This window comes from Hemiscyllium ocellatum, chromosome 15, assembly GCF_020745735.1.
Source record: "Hemiscyllium ocellatum isolate sHemOce1 chromosome 15, sHemOce1.pat.X.cur, whole genome shotgun sequence".
Classification (NCBI taxonomy): Eukaryota; Metazoa; Chordata; class Chondrichthyes; order Orectolobiformes; family Hemiscylliidae; genus Hemiscyllium; species Hemiscyllium ocellatum.
In genome coordinates this window covers 59,817,817-59,837,009 of record NC_083415.1, presented here as the reverse complement: position 1 = coordinate 59,837,009, position 19,193 = coordinate 59,817,817, and the positions used below count along the sequence as shown (strand labels likewise).

The 19,193-nt window shown below is 36.8% G+C and overlaps 1 protein-coding gene and 1 long non-coding RNA gene across 4 annotated transcripts in view; both read right to left on the bottom strand.

The window, feature by feature from the left end:
• Positions 1-18,876, bottom strand: part of rbm39a (RNA binding motif protein 39a) — a 45,758-nt gene extending 26,882 nt beyond the window's left edge. Inside the window, exons 1-7 of one of the 3 annotated variants that reach the window (XM_060836528.1) lie at positions 18,798-18,876; positions 18,519-18,695; positions 11,746-11,815; positions 9,011-9,060; positions 5,335-5,529; positions 4,802-4,876; positions 2,286-2,357 (exon numbers count right to left, since the gene is read on the bottom strand). In XM_060836528.1, the coding sequence (XP_060692511.1) occupies positions 2,286-2,357; positions 4,802-4,876; positions 5,335-5,529; positions 9,011-9,060; positions 11,746-11,799 (446 nt within the window). In that variant the 5' untranslated portion in view covers positions 11,800-11,815; positions 18,519-18,695; positions 18,798-18,876. Of the gene's footprint in view, positions 1-2,285; positions 2,358-4,801; positions 4,877-5,334; positions 5,530-9,010; positions 9,061-11,745; positions 11,816-18,518 lie in introns of all 3 variants that reach the window. The other 2 variants (XM_060836527.1, XM_060836529.1) reach the window with 2 other exon arrangements.
• LOC132822812 (uncharacterized) lies at positions 12,968-15,743 on the bottom strand. Its single transcript, XR_009645473.1, has 3 exons — positions 15,615-15,743; positions 14,790-14,856; positions 12,968-13,944 (listed from the first exon to the last, which is right to left on the bottom strand). It is a non-coding gene; the product is annotated as an uncharacterized LOC132822812 (long non-coding RNA).
• Positions 18,877-19,193: the final 317 nt, after the last annotated feature.

Here is a 19,193-nt window from a genome sequence, read left to right as displayed (position 1 = left end):
TAACCATGGGTGAGGTGCTGGAGGATGGCCAATGTCATGCCTTTACTTAAAGGCCGTAAGGAGAAGCCTGGGAACTACAGACCTGCGAGGTTGACATTAGTGGTGGGTATGTTGTTTGAGATGATTCTGAAAGTAGCAATTAAATGCACTTGGAGTGACAAGGAATGGTTAGGGATAGTCAGCATGGTTTTGTGCGAGGCAAATCATGTCTCAAACTATGAGTTTCTTGAAGAAGTAACCAAGAAGATTGCTAAGGATAGAGCGATAGATGTTGTTTTACTTCAGTAAAGCTTTGACAAGATTTCACATGGTAGACTAATAAGTGAAGTTGGATTACATGACCTTCAAGGTGAGCTGGCCAATTGGATGCAAAACTGGCTTAACGGCAGGAGACGGTGGTGATGGAGGCATTTTGTTTTTGCTTGAGGCCCATTACCAGCATTGTTTCACAGAGATCAGTACTGGGTCCACCTTTGTTGGTTGTTTATATAAATGATTTAGAGGAGATCAACGGTGTGGTTAGTAAGCTTGCAGATGATACCAAAACTGATGGTATAGTGGACAGTGAAGGAGGTTATTTAAGATTACAAGGAGATATTGATCAATTGGATCAATGGGCTGAGGAGTAACAGATAAATGTTTAATTTGGATAAATGCAATGCATTTTTGTTAGAACAAATACAGGCAGAATGTCTACATTTAAAAATAGGGCCCCAGGTAGTATTGTCAAACAGAGAGACCTAGGTGTTTAGGTGTATATTCTTTGAAGTTTGGATAACAGACATCGTTAAGGCAGCATTTAGCATGCTTGCTTTCATTGCTCAGACCATTGAGTATAGGAGTTGAGACATCATGTTGAGGTTGTACTGGATGTTGTGGAGGCTTCTTCTGGAGTAATGTATTCAGTTCTGGTCACGGTGTTACAGGAAGGATATTATTAAGCTGGGGGGGGGGGGGGGGGGCTCACAAAAGATTTACCAGGATGCTGCTGGGAATGCAGGGTTTGAGGTTGAAAGAGAGGCTGGATAGGCTTGGGCTTTTTTTATTGCAGCATAAGAGGTTGAGGGGTGATCATATAGAGGATTATAAAATCATAAAGTGTATAGATAAGATGAATGCCAGGTGTCTATTTCCCAGGGTAGGGAACTTCAAGACTAGGGGGCATATTTTTAAGGTGAGGGGAGAAAGACTTAAAAAGGGGCTACTTTTTTTTTAAACACACACACAGGGCTTTGTATGTGGAATGAACTGCCACAGGAAGTGATGGATACAGGCAGTTACATTGAAAAGACATTTGGCTAAGTACTGAACAGGAATGGTTTGGAGGGATATGGAAATGTAGGCAAGTGGGACTAGTTTGGTTTGCAACATGGTCAGCATGGACTAGTTGGACTGAAAAGTCTGTTTCCATTCTGTATGAATCTATGATTATCTCTGAAAGCATTAGTTCAGATGTAACTATTTTATTGCAAAAGTTGGTTGACAATTTACCACTCAAATCCTCTAGCTAAACCAGTACATTCAGGATGATGAACAGCAAAAAAGTCAACCTCTAATACAAATCACTTCCATAAACAACATTATAGGAAATCTTACAGCCATAATTATGCCTTGAAACCCAATATTTATTGCTAAAATGCATTAAACACTTTGATACACAGTATATCAAACAAAGATTATATAACACACATAGAACGATACTTGAGAAAATGGAACACAAATTATAATTTCCTGAACAAGTCCAAAACTTATAACAAGTGAAAAGACAGTTGGGAATTAACTAAGATTCACAAGACGATAGGGTACAAACTAAGCAGCTAAAGGACAGCAGCACTCACTATCAGCAAAATGAGGAAGACCTGGCAATTAAACGTGGTGAAAAATTTCATAATAGAGAGCTACTGCCAGATTTTTTTTAGGCACTGGATGAATGGATGAACAGTAATGATTATTCCCACTCCTATACATTCCAATGTTGCCTGTTAGGTTCAGTGGAAATTTTCTGCAGAATCACTAAATTAAAGAAAATCAAACCAATCTTCAAATATGATCTTCAATCATCCACTAGATTCCAAAAAGGCCTTCACAGTCTTATTTAAATTTTTAATAACAACACCACAGGACTTCAACTTACAGCCTAATCATTGACGCCATCAGCAAGTTTCAAAAAGATCGGTGGGCATACTTCTAGAATGCTACTTACACCGAGAGTTGTTAAAAAAAAAAGTATGGACCAGTTTGTCATTTTAAGGAGGGCTCCTGGCAAATACAATTTAATAACACACCTTATTTTGATACCGGGTTGCATGCCAATCTTCCCTCTGCTGCTGCTACCACTGCTGAATTTTGGACCAGAACTAGAATTAAAAGATGAGACAAAGCCAATTATAGCTACAAGACATATCAGCCACCTGGCTTTCAATAGGGCTGGGATGCATCAACAAGTCTTACATGTATTACAAATGACAGCTTCAATGTTAGTTTTATCTTAGTGGAAACACGCAATATAAAATCATCTTATAATGGATGCAAGACTAACTTTAGTCAACAGTTAAAGATTTGTCTCCCCATCTATTATTTGTTCTAAGGATCGACTGTCCAAATTCCATCCAAGTCAAAGCTTTCAGATATGCAATTTACCATAGACATGCACTTATTACTTCCAAAAGAAACTTAAATTACAAAGCAAGGTAGAAGTTGTTGTGGCTAATTACAAACAGAGTCCCAATTCAAAAGGATGCAGATGAAAATCATTCAAAAAGCAGTCAAAATACAATGAAGGGAAAAACACATACACAGGCCACTCTATAGAAAGTTATGGGGCACATTGAGCTATATGCATTTTAAGTTTTTTGAAGAGTGTAGAATAGAAACAGCTAAGCCTTAAGATTATGGTGCAAAATGACTAGTTTATTTTATGGATTCTAAAATAAGCCAAGATTGGAAAGGGGGATTAGAAACTACAGCTAATATTCAGAGAAAAACCAAACTACATAAGTTAGATTTAATGAACGTAAAGTTATAAGGAGAGACATCCCCAACAAATCCACCAGCAATGCAATCATCAAAATGGAGTTTAGAGCTGCTGGAAGAGATCAATTTAAACATAGTGGGGCAATTCAATGTTTATAAATGAATGAACACTCAGTTGTAAGAAAGCTATAAGTAATGCACAGCAGTTAATGAAATCCTTTTGAGAATATCCCACCACAAAACACTACTTAATTCTTCCCTAACCATCCTTTTGGGTCAAAGCAACTCCCGTCTGCAGACCATTCAAATTATAATTAATGCATTTCAATGCCAGAAATTCATCACACCAATGTAAAATTGGGGAACATTTGACCTAGCTACTCATTACCTCAATGTCACAAATTATGCACTAAATTGAAGTACTTTCCTGTTTGAAGTAGTTTGGCAGACATTAGAAAAAATTTAAAGAATAAAATTTCATTGTAATAAGAACTACAATTAAATATGAAGACTGCCCCTAGATGGAAAGATCCTTAAAACATGGATGAGGTTCTATGAAGGAAATTGTCCAAAAAGAAAGAGCAGAGGAAGAAGCATCTAAGAAGTCAATTTGCTGAAATTTTGGGAAACTTAACATTTCCAAGTCATTTAGGCACCATCAATAACTGGATTGCAATATGTCATCCATTATCAGAGCAAAAAAATAGAATGAGAAGCAGTATCAAATACCGATAATCAAAATGAACAAAAACAAAGCACTTTTAAAGTTGTAGTGGACGATGTTTGTGACCAGATTCATGCCCATTTCAAAATGAACAAAACCACATGTACGATCGCCAGGCCAACTTTGTGAAGCATATGCGCTAAAGTTAACTACCAACTATTATTGCTAATTAACATGACAATGGCACAACATACAGCACCCATTTTCACAAGCTCAAGGTTAAAAATAGCTATTTGTTTTGACTGGGGATAATTTTAGGGATTAGAAATAACACTACAGATACTTACATAAGTCTTTTCTCCAAACTAAGCAGGTAAAGATGGCAGAAAGAATTTATATGAGTACACAACTCAACTTCTAAATCATCAGCAATTCCACTGTTTTGACTGAGGTCAGTTTAAACTACTACTACTGCGCAAGCACTGATTATCCTCAACAGCCATCTTGTGGCTAGCTGTCAATTCTTGAGCAGAACTGCAGGTGCAATTAGAATGGAACAGCGTTTTCTCAGATTCTATTATGAAACCAGTTCTAAGAACAATCTTCAAGTGTCTCTGAAGTTTTAAAGAAAACCTTTACAAAATTGAAAACGTATACCATACCAGTACCATATCAGAACATCTGGATTAGAGGCTGCACCAAGAGCAGAGAAATAGATTAAAAATACCCCACACTTAACAGGTTGTTATCTCTTGCTTGACCCTGATTTGTAACTCTCAAATTGCTAAATGCAAGTAATTCCCAATTAGCCGTCTTTTAGAGCTACTACGTTAATGCTGTGCAGACTGATGTGGGTCATTTTTTCAGAGCAAGATTACATTTTTAAAAATTGCCACTAGTTTGATCAAAAATCACCTTGAACCATAATTAATACTTTACCCATGGCAAGCGACCATGAGGGAATGAAAGATGGCACCAAGATTTGTACCTATCAGAACTACCATTTTAGTATACTTGATTGCCATAAACTGAGCATAAGACATTATTCAATGAGTTAATGGAACAGCAGGTAGAGATGGCTAGCAAGGAGTCAGGATAGACAACTATATTACATATTAACATAATCTGTGTAGGAAAATGAGTAACAGCAGCAGAAATTATCACCTCTGCCTGAGATCCGTTGAAATGTATTGTGGATGTTGCCCACTACAGTTAAGTTTTGATTCATATATTTTGGCCCTGTATTAACAAAAGGAATCAAAGTTCTAATTCATATAATATTAAAAAAACTAAAAAAATTAGAATATCAGCAAAATGTATCCCACCAATAACTAACGTTGGCTAAAATACAGGCCTCAAACCAATTTAGGATCATATACAAATTCATTATTTCTGAAGCAGTGGATGTAAATACATTGATACTCTTTTTAACCCACACAAGCATTCCTCTAGTTAGTAATTATTTTTCAGTACATTTGGCAAACATTGCAGGTAAGCTGAAAAATGATTCAAATTTCACAGAAAATGAAAGTTGTACAAAAACTTGAAATAAAAACAGAAAATACTTTGAAATCACTCAGCAGGTCAGGTCAATAGGTTAACTACGTTTCTCTATTCACAAATACTGAGTATTATCGGCATTTTCTGTTTTTGCTTCAGGTTGAAAGAGTTAGGGAGTTCAATAAATTGAAACATACAATGGGCTCCGATAGCGGCCTCTCTCTACTCTCCGGCGGTCCTTGCTTCGGCTGCGACGATGTTCTCTACTCTTGCTGCTCTTTCTCTCCCTGCTCCTGCTTCTCCGCCTGTCTCGCTCTTTGCTGCGCCTGCGCTCTTTGCTTCTGCTTCTTTTCCTTTCACGACTGTGACTGCGACTTCGGCTCTTCTTTTTCCTGAAGACATACAAATGGTATCATGTGGCAATGCAAATCAAGATCTACTGATTGCAGTAGTTTATGACGAGTGATTCAAATTCAGTTAAATTACATGGGGACAGCATGAAGATTTTTCATTGCACACTATTTAATTAACAGTAGACCACAGGTTTGGCAGTGCGATTTTATTGCTAAATGATGCAATGCTAGCACACGCAATGGAAAACCAAAGCTGTGTAACAACAGCTAATTTTCATATATAGTGTTGAGTGGACAAAATAGACAGATTTTTAAAAAATGGCTAACGGAAGTTATGTAGAAAAGTGCATTCACAAAATGTATCAAAATATTTTCTGAACAGAAAAAATTTAGGAAAAGTGAGCTTGCTTTGATAACCAAAGAGAAAAACAACTAGAAGCCAAGTATGTACTCAAAATAATGGCTTTTACATAAAAAAAGGTGAAATTATGAGAATGAGTCATTTTAAATGTACAGATCCTTGGCCATATCGCATCAAGGATACTATATTCAGCACTAAACAGCTCAAGAAGCATAAAATTGGCATTTTAGGCATACAGTACAAATGCACCAGATTTTAAAAAATACATTCACAGGACATGGTAGTATTTATTGCCCATCCACAATTGCTGAGAGAGCAACTGACAGTCAACCATGTTACTGTGGATCTGGAGTCACATGTTGGCCGGACAGGGGTAAGGATGGTGGATTTCTTTCCATACAAAAACTAGAAATCCTATTACGACAATCAGCAATAGTTTCATGGTCATCAACTGACTCTTAATCCAAGATTTCTTTTGTTGAATTGGATCCCCAGGACATTTCCTGTTTCTCTGGATTAATTGTCTATGGATAATACCATTAATTGGAAATCTATATTGTACAGAAGTTACAAAGTTCTTAAGTAATCTGGAAAAGGTTTCTAAAATAAAAGAGCACAAGAATGTATCCAAATGATGCAGTTTCTATATCCATGAACAAGATATGAGGAGAATCAATACCTGGCACAGTATGTAATTATTAGTTCTATTTGTTGCATGGGTAAACTAAATACAGTGTCTTAGAATTGATCTTTAAAATCATCTGTAGAATGGTAAGAATGATATCATTTCAGATCAATAAAGAATAACAATGCAACTAAATCAATGAACAAAAAGGAAAGCCATTACCAATCTAACTACAATGAAACATATGTTCGATCTTCCCACTTGCACAAGATGGCTTCAAAGCAAAGCAATTAATCACTAGCTGTTTGACAGATTTCAATGATATCTGTCCAAGAAAGTCAATTTGCTAAAGTCATACCACATCTGAGAAAGGAACAGATCATCAAAAGCACAATTTTCAAATAAACTTGGTCTTGTGAGATTTTTGACCTTGTCCAACCCAGTCCAATGCCTACACTTCCACAACATACCTACAGACTTGGTATTACAATAAATAACTATTTATTGTCGTAATGGGATTCCATCACCACAGTTAACTTGTATAAAATTTAAATATTGGAAAGTCAATCAGTAGTCACATATTGTAATGACACTGCTCGTCAATTCATTTAAAATAAAATTAGGATGCAGACTTTCATTTTTGGTGTCAGGTCTCTTGAATGACCAGAGCTCTTAAGCCAAAACATTATTGTAGGTTGAGAGAATCTTGCATCCAATTAAGGCTTTAATTCCACAAGTTATCAGAAACCATCAACTTCAGCGATTTTTGGGATTTGTAGATCGGGTTGATGATAAATATGGAAGTTAGCTCACTGAGCTGGAAGATTTGTTTTCAGATATTTCGCTACGTCTCATCACTATTCCAGGTAACATCATCAGTGAGAGTCTCTGGTGAAGTGCTGGTGGTATGTCTCTTCCCCCCTCCCCCCCCCCACTCAATTTATAGGTCTTGGTTTCTTAAAAGGTGAGTGATGTCATTTTTGGTTCTTTTTTTCAAGGGAAGGTAGACAGGATCTAAATTGATGTGTTTATTAGTGGGGTTCTGGTTAGAATGCCATGCCTCTACAAATTCTCGTGCATGTCTTTGTTTCGCCTGTCCTCGGATGTGTGCATTGTCCCAGTCAAAGTGGTGTCCTCCTTTATCTGTATGTATGGAAATTAGTCATAATGGATCATGACTTTTGGTGGCTAGTTGCTATTCTTGTATCCTGGTAAGTTTCTTGCTTGTTTGTCCAATGTAGTGTTTTTTACCAATTTTGCATGGTATCTTGTAAATTATGTTAGATTTGCTGGTATTATCTAATGGATCCTTTAGTTTCATTAGTCACTGTTTAAATGTGTTAGTAGGTTTGTGGGCTAACATGATGTCAAGGGGTCTGAGTAGTCTGTCTACTGGGTAGACGTTTTTCTTGAAAACCTTTTATAGATATTTTTCTGCTGCTTTTTGTAGTTCTTGGGTGCTGCAGTGTGATGTAGCTTGTTGAAATATGCAGCACCCAAGAACTATACAAAGCACAAGAAAAACATCAATACAAAAAACACAATCTGCCGATTCCTCAGAAACTAAATGAAAACAAGCAGACAACGCAATCAAAAACTATAGCCAGATTACATTGCACAAAAGACATATCAAATGACTTCCAGACTACTGAAAAGATTTACACGGATGTTGCCAGTGTTGGAGGATTTGTGCTATAGGGAGAGACTGAATAGGCTAGGACTGTTTTCCCTGAAGCGTCGGAGGCTTATAAGTGTTCTTATAGAGGGTTATAAAATCATGAAGGGCATGCATAAGATAAGTAGACAAGGTCTTTTCCCTGGGGTTGGGGAGTCCAGAACTAGAGGGCATAGGTTTAGAGTGAGGGGAAAGAAAGAAAATAAACCTAAGGGGCAGCTTTTTCACACAGGTACATGTATGGAATGAGCTGCCAGAGGAAGTGGAGGAGACTGGAACGACTGCAACATTTAAAAGGCATCTGGATGGGTACATGAATAGGAAGGGTTTGGAGGGATATGGACCGGGTGCTAGCAGGTGGGACTAGATTGGGTTGGGATATCTGGTCAGTATGCACAAGTTGAACCAAAGGGTCTATTTCTGTGCTATATAACTTTATGACTCTAGCCACCAAAAGACATGACCCACTGTCACTAGTTTCTATACATACAGACAAAGGAGAACACCACTTTAGACTGGAACACACATCCTAGTACAGGCAAAACAAAGACATGCATGAGAATTCTTAGAAGCATGGCATTCTAACCAGACTCTCACTGATGTTACCTAATATGGTGATGAAATGTCTGAAAATACATCTTCCAACTCAGCCAGCTAAACTTACATACTTACCATCAAACTTTTTTCCAGGTTTAAAAGCATACGAAAACAAATCATCTTGCCTGCTCATACAGAAGGGGATTAAAAAGGTACAAATTACATCTAGTATTTAAACAGAATAATCTTTATGAGATTTGACATTAATATATTTCACACGTCTGACTTCAATACTGTTACTTTACATACTGCATTTGCTTACTTTTTACTGCGCTCCTCTTGTCCATTGGCTTTGCTCGATTTGTTCTCATCCTAGGCAGGTCGACAGAAGAACATCAGAATGACGAAGGGGAAATATTTTGCAAGTCGTGAGGGGAAGGGAAGAGGGAATAAGAAAATATAGAACACAATGATTTAAAAAAATATTACTTATATAAGAAACTCTAAAGTTTCTTTGATACGGACCCTTCTATGGACATTAGGTTTTTGTTAATTACATACTTTTAAATTAGGAATATAGGAAGATAGGAGATAATCTTGCTGCTACTGACACACCGATCAGTACCAGTGCTAAAGTGTGCCTAAGACATGTGTGGCTGTGTTAGCTGTAAGCCACAGTTGATTTCCTGCGACCAGTCCTGTTCCTCGCGTCTTCGCCCATGTGTACTGGAAGGGTGCGACTGTAAGAGCTTGAAGTCACCTCTCTCACACATCTCGCCCTGAAGCAAACAGGGAATCACACCTCTTAGTAACGTCGATTCCCAAGAAATCTGAAGTCTTCAATAATCCACCAGTTCAGCCTAATCAATCCCTAAATGTGGTCCTGTTTACACAGGGAACATTATTTATATTAAACGAGTCAAAATGAAAGAAACACTATTCAAACACAATCCAACTATTTTGCAGCGGCAAAGCTTGACGAATCACATCACAACCCATTTTGCAAAATATTTATCTTTTCTTCTAAAACTGTACCACAAAGTTCATAAGATACCCCTTGATTTGAGGAACGTAAGTAGGATTATTAAAAACTGAGCACACTATGTTTAGATAGGTGCACAGTGAGGTCTACTGTCGATATAAATTTGGTCAATAACTACTAGAAAGTTCAAGTATTTCTTTTAAAATTAAATGTATTATTTCTTACTTGCCCCATAACTTATGCTGGCTGGTATTTCATAGAAGGACTACATTTTGTGGTAATTTTGAACTTTTGCAGAATTATTTGCCAATGACACTAAACTATGGATCAGGTAACCAGTACACTTTGAAATGCCACTCTTTATTAAAAGCAATCACAAAATTGATTATATGACCAGAGTTAAACCTGGTGGTATATATTGCGGAGGGAGCATGTTTCTGACTGTACTGTAAAGCCACTTAACCTAAAAGATTCTAGCAAAAGGAAAATTTTCAAGTATTTGTCATGACATTTTACAGTAGATTTGTAAAAACTCCCTTTTAATCCCGCATGTATGCGTAGTGTAAGATAAATAGCAATCTGTGTAGCAAGTTATGAAATTTGCAGAAAGAAGGACCGTCAAGCCTTGAGCTAATCAAAACAAAATATTGTGTTAGAACAGATGAAAGACGTTATGCATTTGTTCTGTCGCTTGTAGAGTCTGTTTCAGATACACTTTTCACGTGCATCTACACTGATCCCACTTCGTTCAGCGAAACACCAATCGGATACAACAAGCACTCTACCTCCTCACACAAAAATGGCCTAAAATTTATTTTCAGGCCTAAATGTCAGACGAATTACTTTTTGTAGGCTTACTCAGGCTGCATTACACAATTTATTGAAGAATAGGCAACAAAAAGCCCAACTAACACAATACTAATTTATCTTGTTATAATCCTTCATCTTAATACGTTGAGCACAGCCTGCATAACAATCCCTGAACAATTAATTCAGCAATTTAGCTCAAAATTTAACTATTAAAAAAATACCAAAACAAAATGGTATTTCAACTACATTCAGTGTTATTTACAATTGGGATAAACTCTTCAAAATCCTAGCAGACCACCCAAAACTTGACAGTTATGCTTCCAACTGTTTCAACTTCAGCAAATGCATGATCAAAAGATGAGGAATCTTAAAAAGTAATTTAGTGGAACAAATACACTAGCATCTATCTTTTGGACAATGACTCTAGCCCATATCTGGATTATCATTTATTTGAAACTGACAATCAACTGCATAACTGTGATTCAATGGCCCACCACTCAAGCTTCCTACACCCAGCCTGCATGAGACTGCAAAACCAGCCGTTTTGTAAGCTTCCAATCGTGAATCTTGATTTCTCTGTGTAAACAGGGCCGTGTTTTCTGTTGAACTTTATTCTATCAATAGCATAAATGCATTGCATACAGTGAAAGTAAAATTTAACAGATCAATATAGTTTACGTTTAGGTTCTGTGAAACTTGTTTTGCATGCAGAATATTAGTTTCTCTTCTAAAACCTCTAAATAATGGATTTTTGTTGTTGTTGTTTACAATTCATCTACTCTTCGATACTACAATGCAATAAGTTTACTGTTTAAAACCGTACTTTCACCTTGTTGCTATACCAAAGAATAGGCCATCTTTTCTTGGGCTTTGGGATTTTACCCAGGGTACCACAGAACAGCGATACTTCACGCAATTACTACCTTATTGTTTGATAGTTCAGACTGGAATCAAAGCTGTATTCATGGTAGTAGAGATGTGATATCACTAGGCAAGTCTACAAAAAGAGATAGATGGGCATTTATTCATCACTCTAATCGAAACTACTGCAAAAAAAGATCTCATTTCTAGTTGCAGAACCAGCTCAACAGTAAAGAAAAACTTTACTTAAATGTAGTGAAATATCTGTATTCTATATGCAGTAAATATTAAAATGAAAGGGTTATGGAACTGTGATATTCAATGAGTATAGCACAGCAGTAGTTTCATAAATGGTGCTATTTGTTCTGTATTTTATGACCTGCGTGGGTGCCAATGCTCCTCACCTCCTTCCTGTATGGTGCCTCGAGCATTGCTTCAATATCCAAATCATCTGCCATCTTTTCTGATTGTCACCTGCAAAACATACAACAGGAGCAGGGACAATTAAGAATAGAGAAACAATTTTGAATCAAATATCTTATATGCAGACACCATAGATGATAAGAGTGACTAATGTTTTTGGATTCTCTTTCTAACTGACAAACTAAAATCCACCCACTTTTCTTCCCCAAACATTTTGTCTTACTTCACTGGAAGCAGCATTTTTTCTGTATACTAATAAATTTGCTTTAGGATAGACAAAACTACTAAAGTGAAAAAAAAGTCTCGGAGTTTTTGAGTTGAAAGATTGATCGGAAACCTTTTGCTTGTATATAAATCAAATATTTGCATGCCACAAACTAAGCTGCCAAATTTGCTGGAAATATAGTTCCAGAATAAAACTTAAGCAAACAAAGCAAATTATATAGCACCTAAGTTGTTGTAATTTCAAATCTAGCTTTTTTTTGTCTGACAATTGCTAGAGTAGAACTTAATCACATAATGCATGCTTCATCCCTATCCAATAAAATATAAGCAAATGTAAGTTTGAGAACTAGACTCAGTATTTAATAGCTCTGCATCACAATGAAGATTCTACTTAAAGCAGTGGCAAAGTTTTCCCTATGTGAAAACTTTAAGCGAATGTTTTAAGAAATCTCTTATTTACATAGATGATGTCCTTAAGGGTCTCAGAAGCAGCTTTCAGATTAAAAACTGTAAAAGTCACAAATAAAATCATACAAAGCACAGAAATATTAAGACATGTTCAGCAGGTCCAGAACAGTCTAAATTAAAGAATATAATTTTAATATAGATTATTTTGCATACAAGTCAAAAATAAGCTAAACTCAAATCAGCTGTTAACAGATGCAATTATAATGATTTGAGTAACATGTTTATGAGATAATTAAAAAACATAAGCAGCCTTTATCAGATACATACTGATATTTTTAAACTGCAGATGTAAATGTATCTCATTTTAAGTCAGCTGAACCAACCAATACTATTATAACAAATGTACAACGGCTAAAACATTGTAGAAAATGCATTTTTTTGCTTAAGGAGATTTTGTTCATCTCCATTATGCTGCAGTGTGCTACATTTACGAAAAAAATTAGGTCAATGTGTGGAGCCAGCTAAACACTAAACTCTAATGGCTCGAGCAAGGTTAGATTTTTGTCCTTAAGGTAGAAACTATGAAATTAAATTTCAGAGATTTAAATAATGAAAATTACAAGTTTCAAGTGATCAGTTTCACTGTAGTGCTAATTCAAAATTTCTCCAGATTGAAGCCATTTAAGTAAAATTCTATATTGCTCAAGACTTGAAACTTGGCCACTTACCTAGATTGTTTACTCATCATTTGTCATTGATAATCAAACACTGCTGTTTGGGCTACCAAAAATAGGATTTACACCATGTTTTTCTTAAATTACACAAAAAGAATGCCCACTTAATATAATTAGTTTCAGAAAGACTTCTGGCTGAAATAAATATTCTGCTTATTAATATTTTAAATCCTTTAAATGATTTTCATTCTCTGAGGCTTCCATTGGCCTCCATTTTTACCCAGCGCCCCCAAGTAATATTAGCATATTTCTCCCACACCCCAAATCTTCAACAAAACTCTTTTTTACTTGTATATTAGGCTAACTTGTATATTCATGATAGTGAAAAGAAACGGTTGATTTGTGTAAAATTTAATTGTCCCAAATGCCATCAACTGCTATAAACAGAAAAATAATTGATTCAAAAATTGGCCTATTTACAGAAGGGCTTATGCCCGAAACGTCGAATTTCCTATTCCTTGGATGCTGCCTAATCTGCTGTGCTTTAACCAGCAACACATTTTCAGCCGTGATCTCCAGCATCTGCAGACCTCATTTTTTACCCCTATTTACAGAAGGCCAAATTATTCAGAATAGTTCTACAATGTATGGAAAACACAACCCGCCTGGTGGATAAAAACATTGCTCAGCAAAATTTTCATATGTGACTAGTTATAGAATTTGTCATATTACAGATTTTGCAGTGAAGCCGTAGCAACAATTTGGGCTCCATTCTTCAAATATAGGGACATATAAAATTGTAGATTTTTTTATGAGGAGTTTGTTAGCAGTCCGTAGAAAATCAGCCCTCCTTTGTCAACAACACAGGAGAATCTGCAACACACAGGTACAAAATGATGTTTTTTTAAATATTGCATAAGACATACTTCTTCCATCAAGTAGGATAGCACTAATATTGCCACTCCCACAACCATTTGACATCACCTAGATAACACTTTAGAGCCCCACGGTATTTTCCTCCTGAATTGCTGGACATAATTTGATTGCATCAGGAGATCAGTTAAAGGAACAAATCATTTTCGTGTGTGTATATATATATATATATATATATATAGCTCAACAGTTATCCTTGCACAATTTAGATTTAAAAAAAAAGAATTTTCTTAAGTGTTGTGGTGTTCAAAGAAAATGGCTAGGCTTTTATTCTCTGGATCTATTAAAATGGAAAATTAAGTATACAGAATGATCAAATGAAAATCAAGGGAAAGTTACACAAGCATATATTGTGCAGCTTGTCACACAAAATTTGAAAACTTCTCCAATAAAATCAACATAAACTTTTCATTTTTAGCACCATGGACAAGAGTGATGGAAAGGAGCTCAGTGTTGGTGTGGCACCATGCAAATTCTTTAAACCTTATAAACATTCACTCTTCATTATGAAATGAGACAGTCCTGCTTCTAGAATTTGTCCAGATATGCTGATTTAACATTGGTGCCTTGTTAAATATTCTTCAAAGACATCAGAAAGACTGTTCATCACGGATGGGACAACTAATTTCTGAAGATAGAAAAATGGAAAGTTACATTTGACACAGTAAATTATTTTATTTAAATACATTGATATTTTGGGTCCTATCTCAGAGCTAGTTTTCCGGAAGTTGCCAGCCTCATTGAAGTCAAAAATTATAAGTGAACAGAAATAAAATAAATTTTACCTGACCAATTTAATGGATCTATTTGGTTAGCTTTTCCATCTGACAAGTTTGTTAATTTACCCAAAATCTATCAAAAAGAAAAGCCTATTAGCATTATCACATATTTAGCAGGAGCAAACAGCAGTAAAACCGGTATTCAAAGAAGTATTTTGTACGATGCAAAACCAGCAAACTTAACATGTTTCGAGAGCTATTACAAATAACATAGCAGTATCAGGGAAGTAACAGATGCAGAAGATTCTAGAAGTATATAGACTGGAAAGAAATATATTGTGTGTTTTAAAATGTATGCAAATAACACATAACAATGAGGAAACTGTATATTGTTAAATCATGTCAATTTTCACTTGTGGAAAATGACAAAATAGCAACGACAAAACAAAACTCAAGTCATTTAGAGGAACCTAGTGGATTTAATATGTTCAAAAATAATAATGACACATCAGGATTTAACGTGGGTCAGTCTCCAGAATCTGATGATTTTTTTCATCCAAAATATTAAAATAAAGGAGGGGCACCACAGTCATTTTTTAAAGCTCTCTTGATTCAGAAATAAGGTCTTTAGATTGGAAAATTAAAATGTCACTCAATTATTTGATACATGCGAAGTCACAGGAATTTCTGGGACACAGAACTACACATCAGCCTCAGAGTTGTCGCAGGTATGTGAATGGTAAATCTTGACAAAACTGATTTTAATTAAAAATAACTAAACGTCAAGACATTTTCCTTGATATTCTTGTGGTCTACACAAGTTTCCAAACAGTACAAAAGTTCTACACAAAAGATTAACGAAAATAAAAAGCATATGGAATTGGAAATCACCTTGCAATGGGTTTATTTGTTGGGTGGGGTGCAGGACAATGAAATAAAGGGAATTTCTGATTGGAGAGACAAACCAAATGGCACTTCCTAGTTACCTGGACCAGGACTATGGCATTTCATCATCTATATTAATCACCTGGATGGGAAAAAAAGTTAATTTGTAAAATTTGCAGAGGACAGCAGGAAAACACAATGTGTATACAGCAAATAAGTGAGGAAGATCAGCCAGTTTGGGTCCAAGAGAAAACTATTTTCTGACAGTGAAAGAGTAGAAATTGTGAAGGGACAACACGTACACAAACCACGTACAGCTAATCCAAAGGCTAATATAATGTTGATGTCAAGGGATTGGAAACTAAAAGAAATGCTTCAATTGTAGAAACTTGGTGAGATCTCACCTGGTGTATTGTATTCAGTTTCAAGCACATCTCAGGAAAGAAATGGCGAAGATAAAATATTACTTCACCAGAATAACACCAGATTTTAAAGGATTAAATTATGAACAGGTAACAAAGTTGGAGCTCATGCTGCTAAGTTTAGACAGGTTTGTAAATTAATAAAATTTGAGTGTAGATAAAGACAAACCATATTCTCCAAGAGAATGCAGAATAAGGAGACTTAAAATTAAATTGATAACACTGTAATTTAGTGAAACCTGACTGTATTTTTCAGTGATTACCCACTCCAAATTAACACAGATGAAGCACCAATTAAAATGTTTGACTAAAATTGATACTTTTACTAGGTAAAGGTTTCAAAGGATATAAAGCACAGGCGGGTACTAAGGGTTGTAGTATAGAAGAGCTAATACCCAAGAAACACTGAATTTCTTGGTCAATTTCTTGTTGCACAAACTGAGATTCTTAGGAAAGCTGATGTTACGTGCAGCAGCTACAAAGAAAAAGTTATCACAAATTGCATCACTTGAATCAAAGGAAGGGCTGTGATGTGCAACTGAAGTGAATCTACCAAAATTGCAGATATCTAGGAAGTAGTTTGGGACCAACATATGTCAAGCACAGGCTTCTGCTGCTGTTTTTAGGGAGCTTGGTTTAGGTTAGCCCGGTTCATGATTCCTACATCAGAGGAAATAGAAGCCCATATCGAGACACCACAATCTCATAAAAAGGTCGAACAATTTTCATAAGATCCCTACAGTGTGGAAACAATCAATTTTGCCCAACTCTCCAAGTGCATCCCATCAGACTTATGCCCCTAACCTATCCATATAACCCTGCATTTCCCATGGTTCATCTACACATTCCTGGAAATAATGGGCAATTTAACATGGCCAATCCACCTATCCTACACATCTTTGGACTGTGGGAGGAAATTGGTGCACTCGGAGGAAACACATGCAGACACGGGCAGAACGTGCAAACTCCAGACAGATGCCCGAGGCTGGAATTGAACCTGGTTCCCTAGCATTAAGAGGCAACAGTGTTAACCACTGAACCACGGTACTGCTTTTGGGAAGTGAATGACCTATGCTGATTATTTAGTGAAATAAAAAAGATACAAATTTCACACATCATTCTATCCACTTAATAACACTTGCCCAAAACTAAATTTGTTTTAAAACATTACTGTGAATAATACATGCTCCAATGAGTTATGTTCAATAATAAAGACATAGGTATGCCAGCTCAACTAATGTTTGAAAGGGCAACCCATGCTAAATATAGCAAGTCAAACTGTGTTTAGATTGACACCAGTTAATCAAAGATAATTAATTTTCAGTAAAGACTTCAATGAACAAATAGCAGCTATTCATTTCAGAGATTACTTATACAAATGTTAACAAGTCTAACCACACTTGAATCTTGTGGTAACATAATGAAGCCCCAGGAGTAAGACCTTGGAAGTAGTATCCAATTGAACGTAAATGAACAGGGCTGATATAATGAAATGCTTCTCCCCTCCCCTGCATAGAATGACAATTTAGTGCCTGATAGTGTGCAACCGTAAAGGTTGTAATGCATGCAACTCTACAATCTTGTCTTTATTGGTCACAATATGACCACAGATAGAAAATCTTTCATTTTAAAAACCTAGATACCATCTGATTTAAAAAATAACTTTTAACAGAATCATCTCTAGTCTAAAAAGTTCTAACACCACTCATAACAGGGACACATCACAAAACTGAGGTGGTGATCTTGCACAATGTTCAATAAGTATATTTGTAAAATTTGATACTCTGTGGAATAGCTTTTAATCCTTCAGAACCTAAAACAAAAACTGGCAGCTGATTTCCTCAAATGTGCTAATCTAAATCGTCATGCATGCTCAGGAAAGGTTGCATAACAGGACTACTTTAACTTGTAGCTGCTCCAGATCGTCAAACAGCTATTCGAGGAGAGTGTTTTGCTATTCGCAAGTTACCTCATCATTGCCTTAATCTTCTCTCCCTCTCCCCGACCCAAAAAATATTTATTCACACTTTTTTTTCCAGGCGCGACCACTCAATGACGTTGGGGGCATTCGATATCCCGAGGAACTCTCGACCTTAAATGACTTCATTTATGACGATAATAATAATTTAAACTTGTTGTCCGATACAGTGCACATTGCTTAGCAGGCGGATTAAATTCCAAGTGGCAAGTTCGGGGGGGGGGAAATCAAAACTTATTGCGCATTAACAAGATCGCGTTGAGACGGCGAGAAAGCGACTCCCGCCCTAATTTATTGCATAACTTCACCTACTCCGTGGTAGAGCCACTTGTCGGTTAAAAAATGTGACCACTAAAATCTCGGTTGAGGTGGCATAACCGTAATAAATTTAAAAATAGATTGGTTTTCCTTGTCGATTCAATCGAGGCCTGTTCCATAACCGTTGAAATAACACGCGGTCTCAGGGAAGGTCGGCTCACAAAAACCGTAGATGGGAGAAAAAATAGTTACCTTAAAATGATAGGGTGCCTTAATCGGTCGAATCTGAACGTTAGAAGCCTTTTTGTTCGGCCTGATGTTGAATGTTTTCCTCTTAATCCTCGGTACTCAGGCCTTCCTGCCCGGATCGTCTTCCGCCCTTAGGCCTCGCTCGCTCTTTTTAGATATATATATATTTTAAAAACGGATCTGCGAGGCAAAGAAGTTTTTTAAAATGGTTTTCTTTAAAACATCAACGATGTTTGAGTTAAACAAATGCTACAAATGTGTGTTTTGTGTGTGTACGTGTACTTTCTTTTCCTCTCACGAACACATGAACAAACAAGCGACCTCGACCGCTCAAAGCCACAACAAAATGGCGCCGGTTCCATCCAGTCCGCCAGCGCCACGCGGGGTTTCCCAAGGACGCAGTGCAGGGGCGGCACGTCACGTCACGCCGCGTCCGACCCGCGCGAGCCTGTTGGCTCCATGGCAACGGGGTCGCCCCAGCAACCTCAGTGACGTAGCTCAAACCTCCTCCAATCCAGTCCCCCACGGCCCACGTTAACCTCCACCTCACACGAGTACCCGCACCCCCTTCCCATTCTCCCCCTTCCACCCACACCCCCACTCACCCCCATCCACACACACCCATCCACACTCACTCACCCCCATCCACACACACTCACACTCACACCCATCCACACA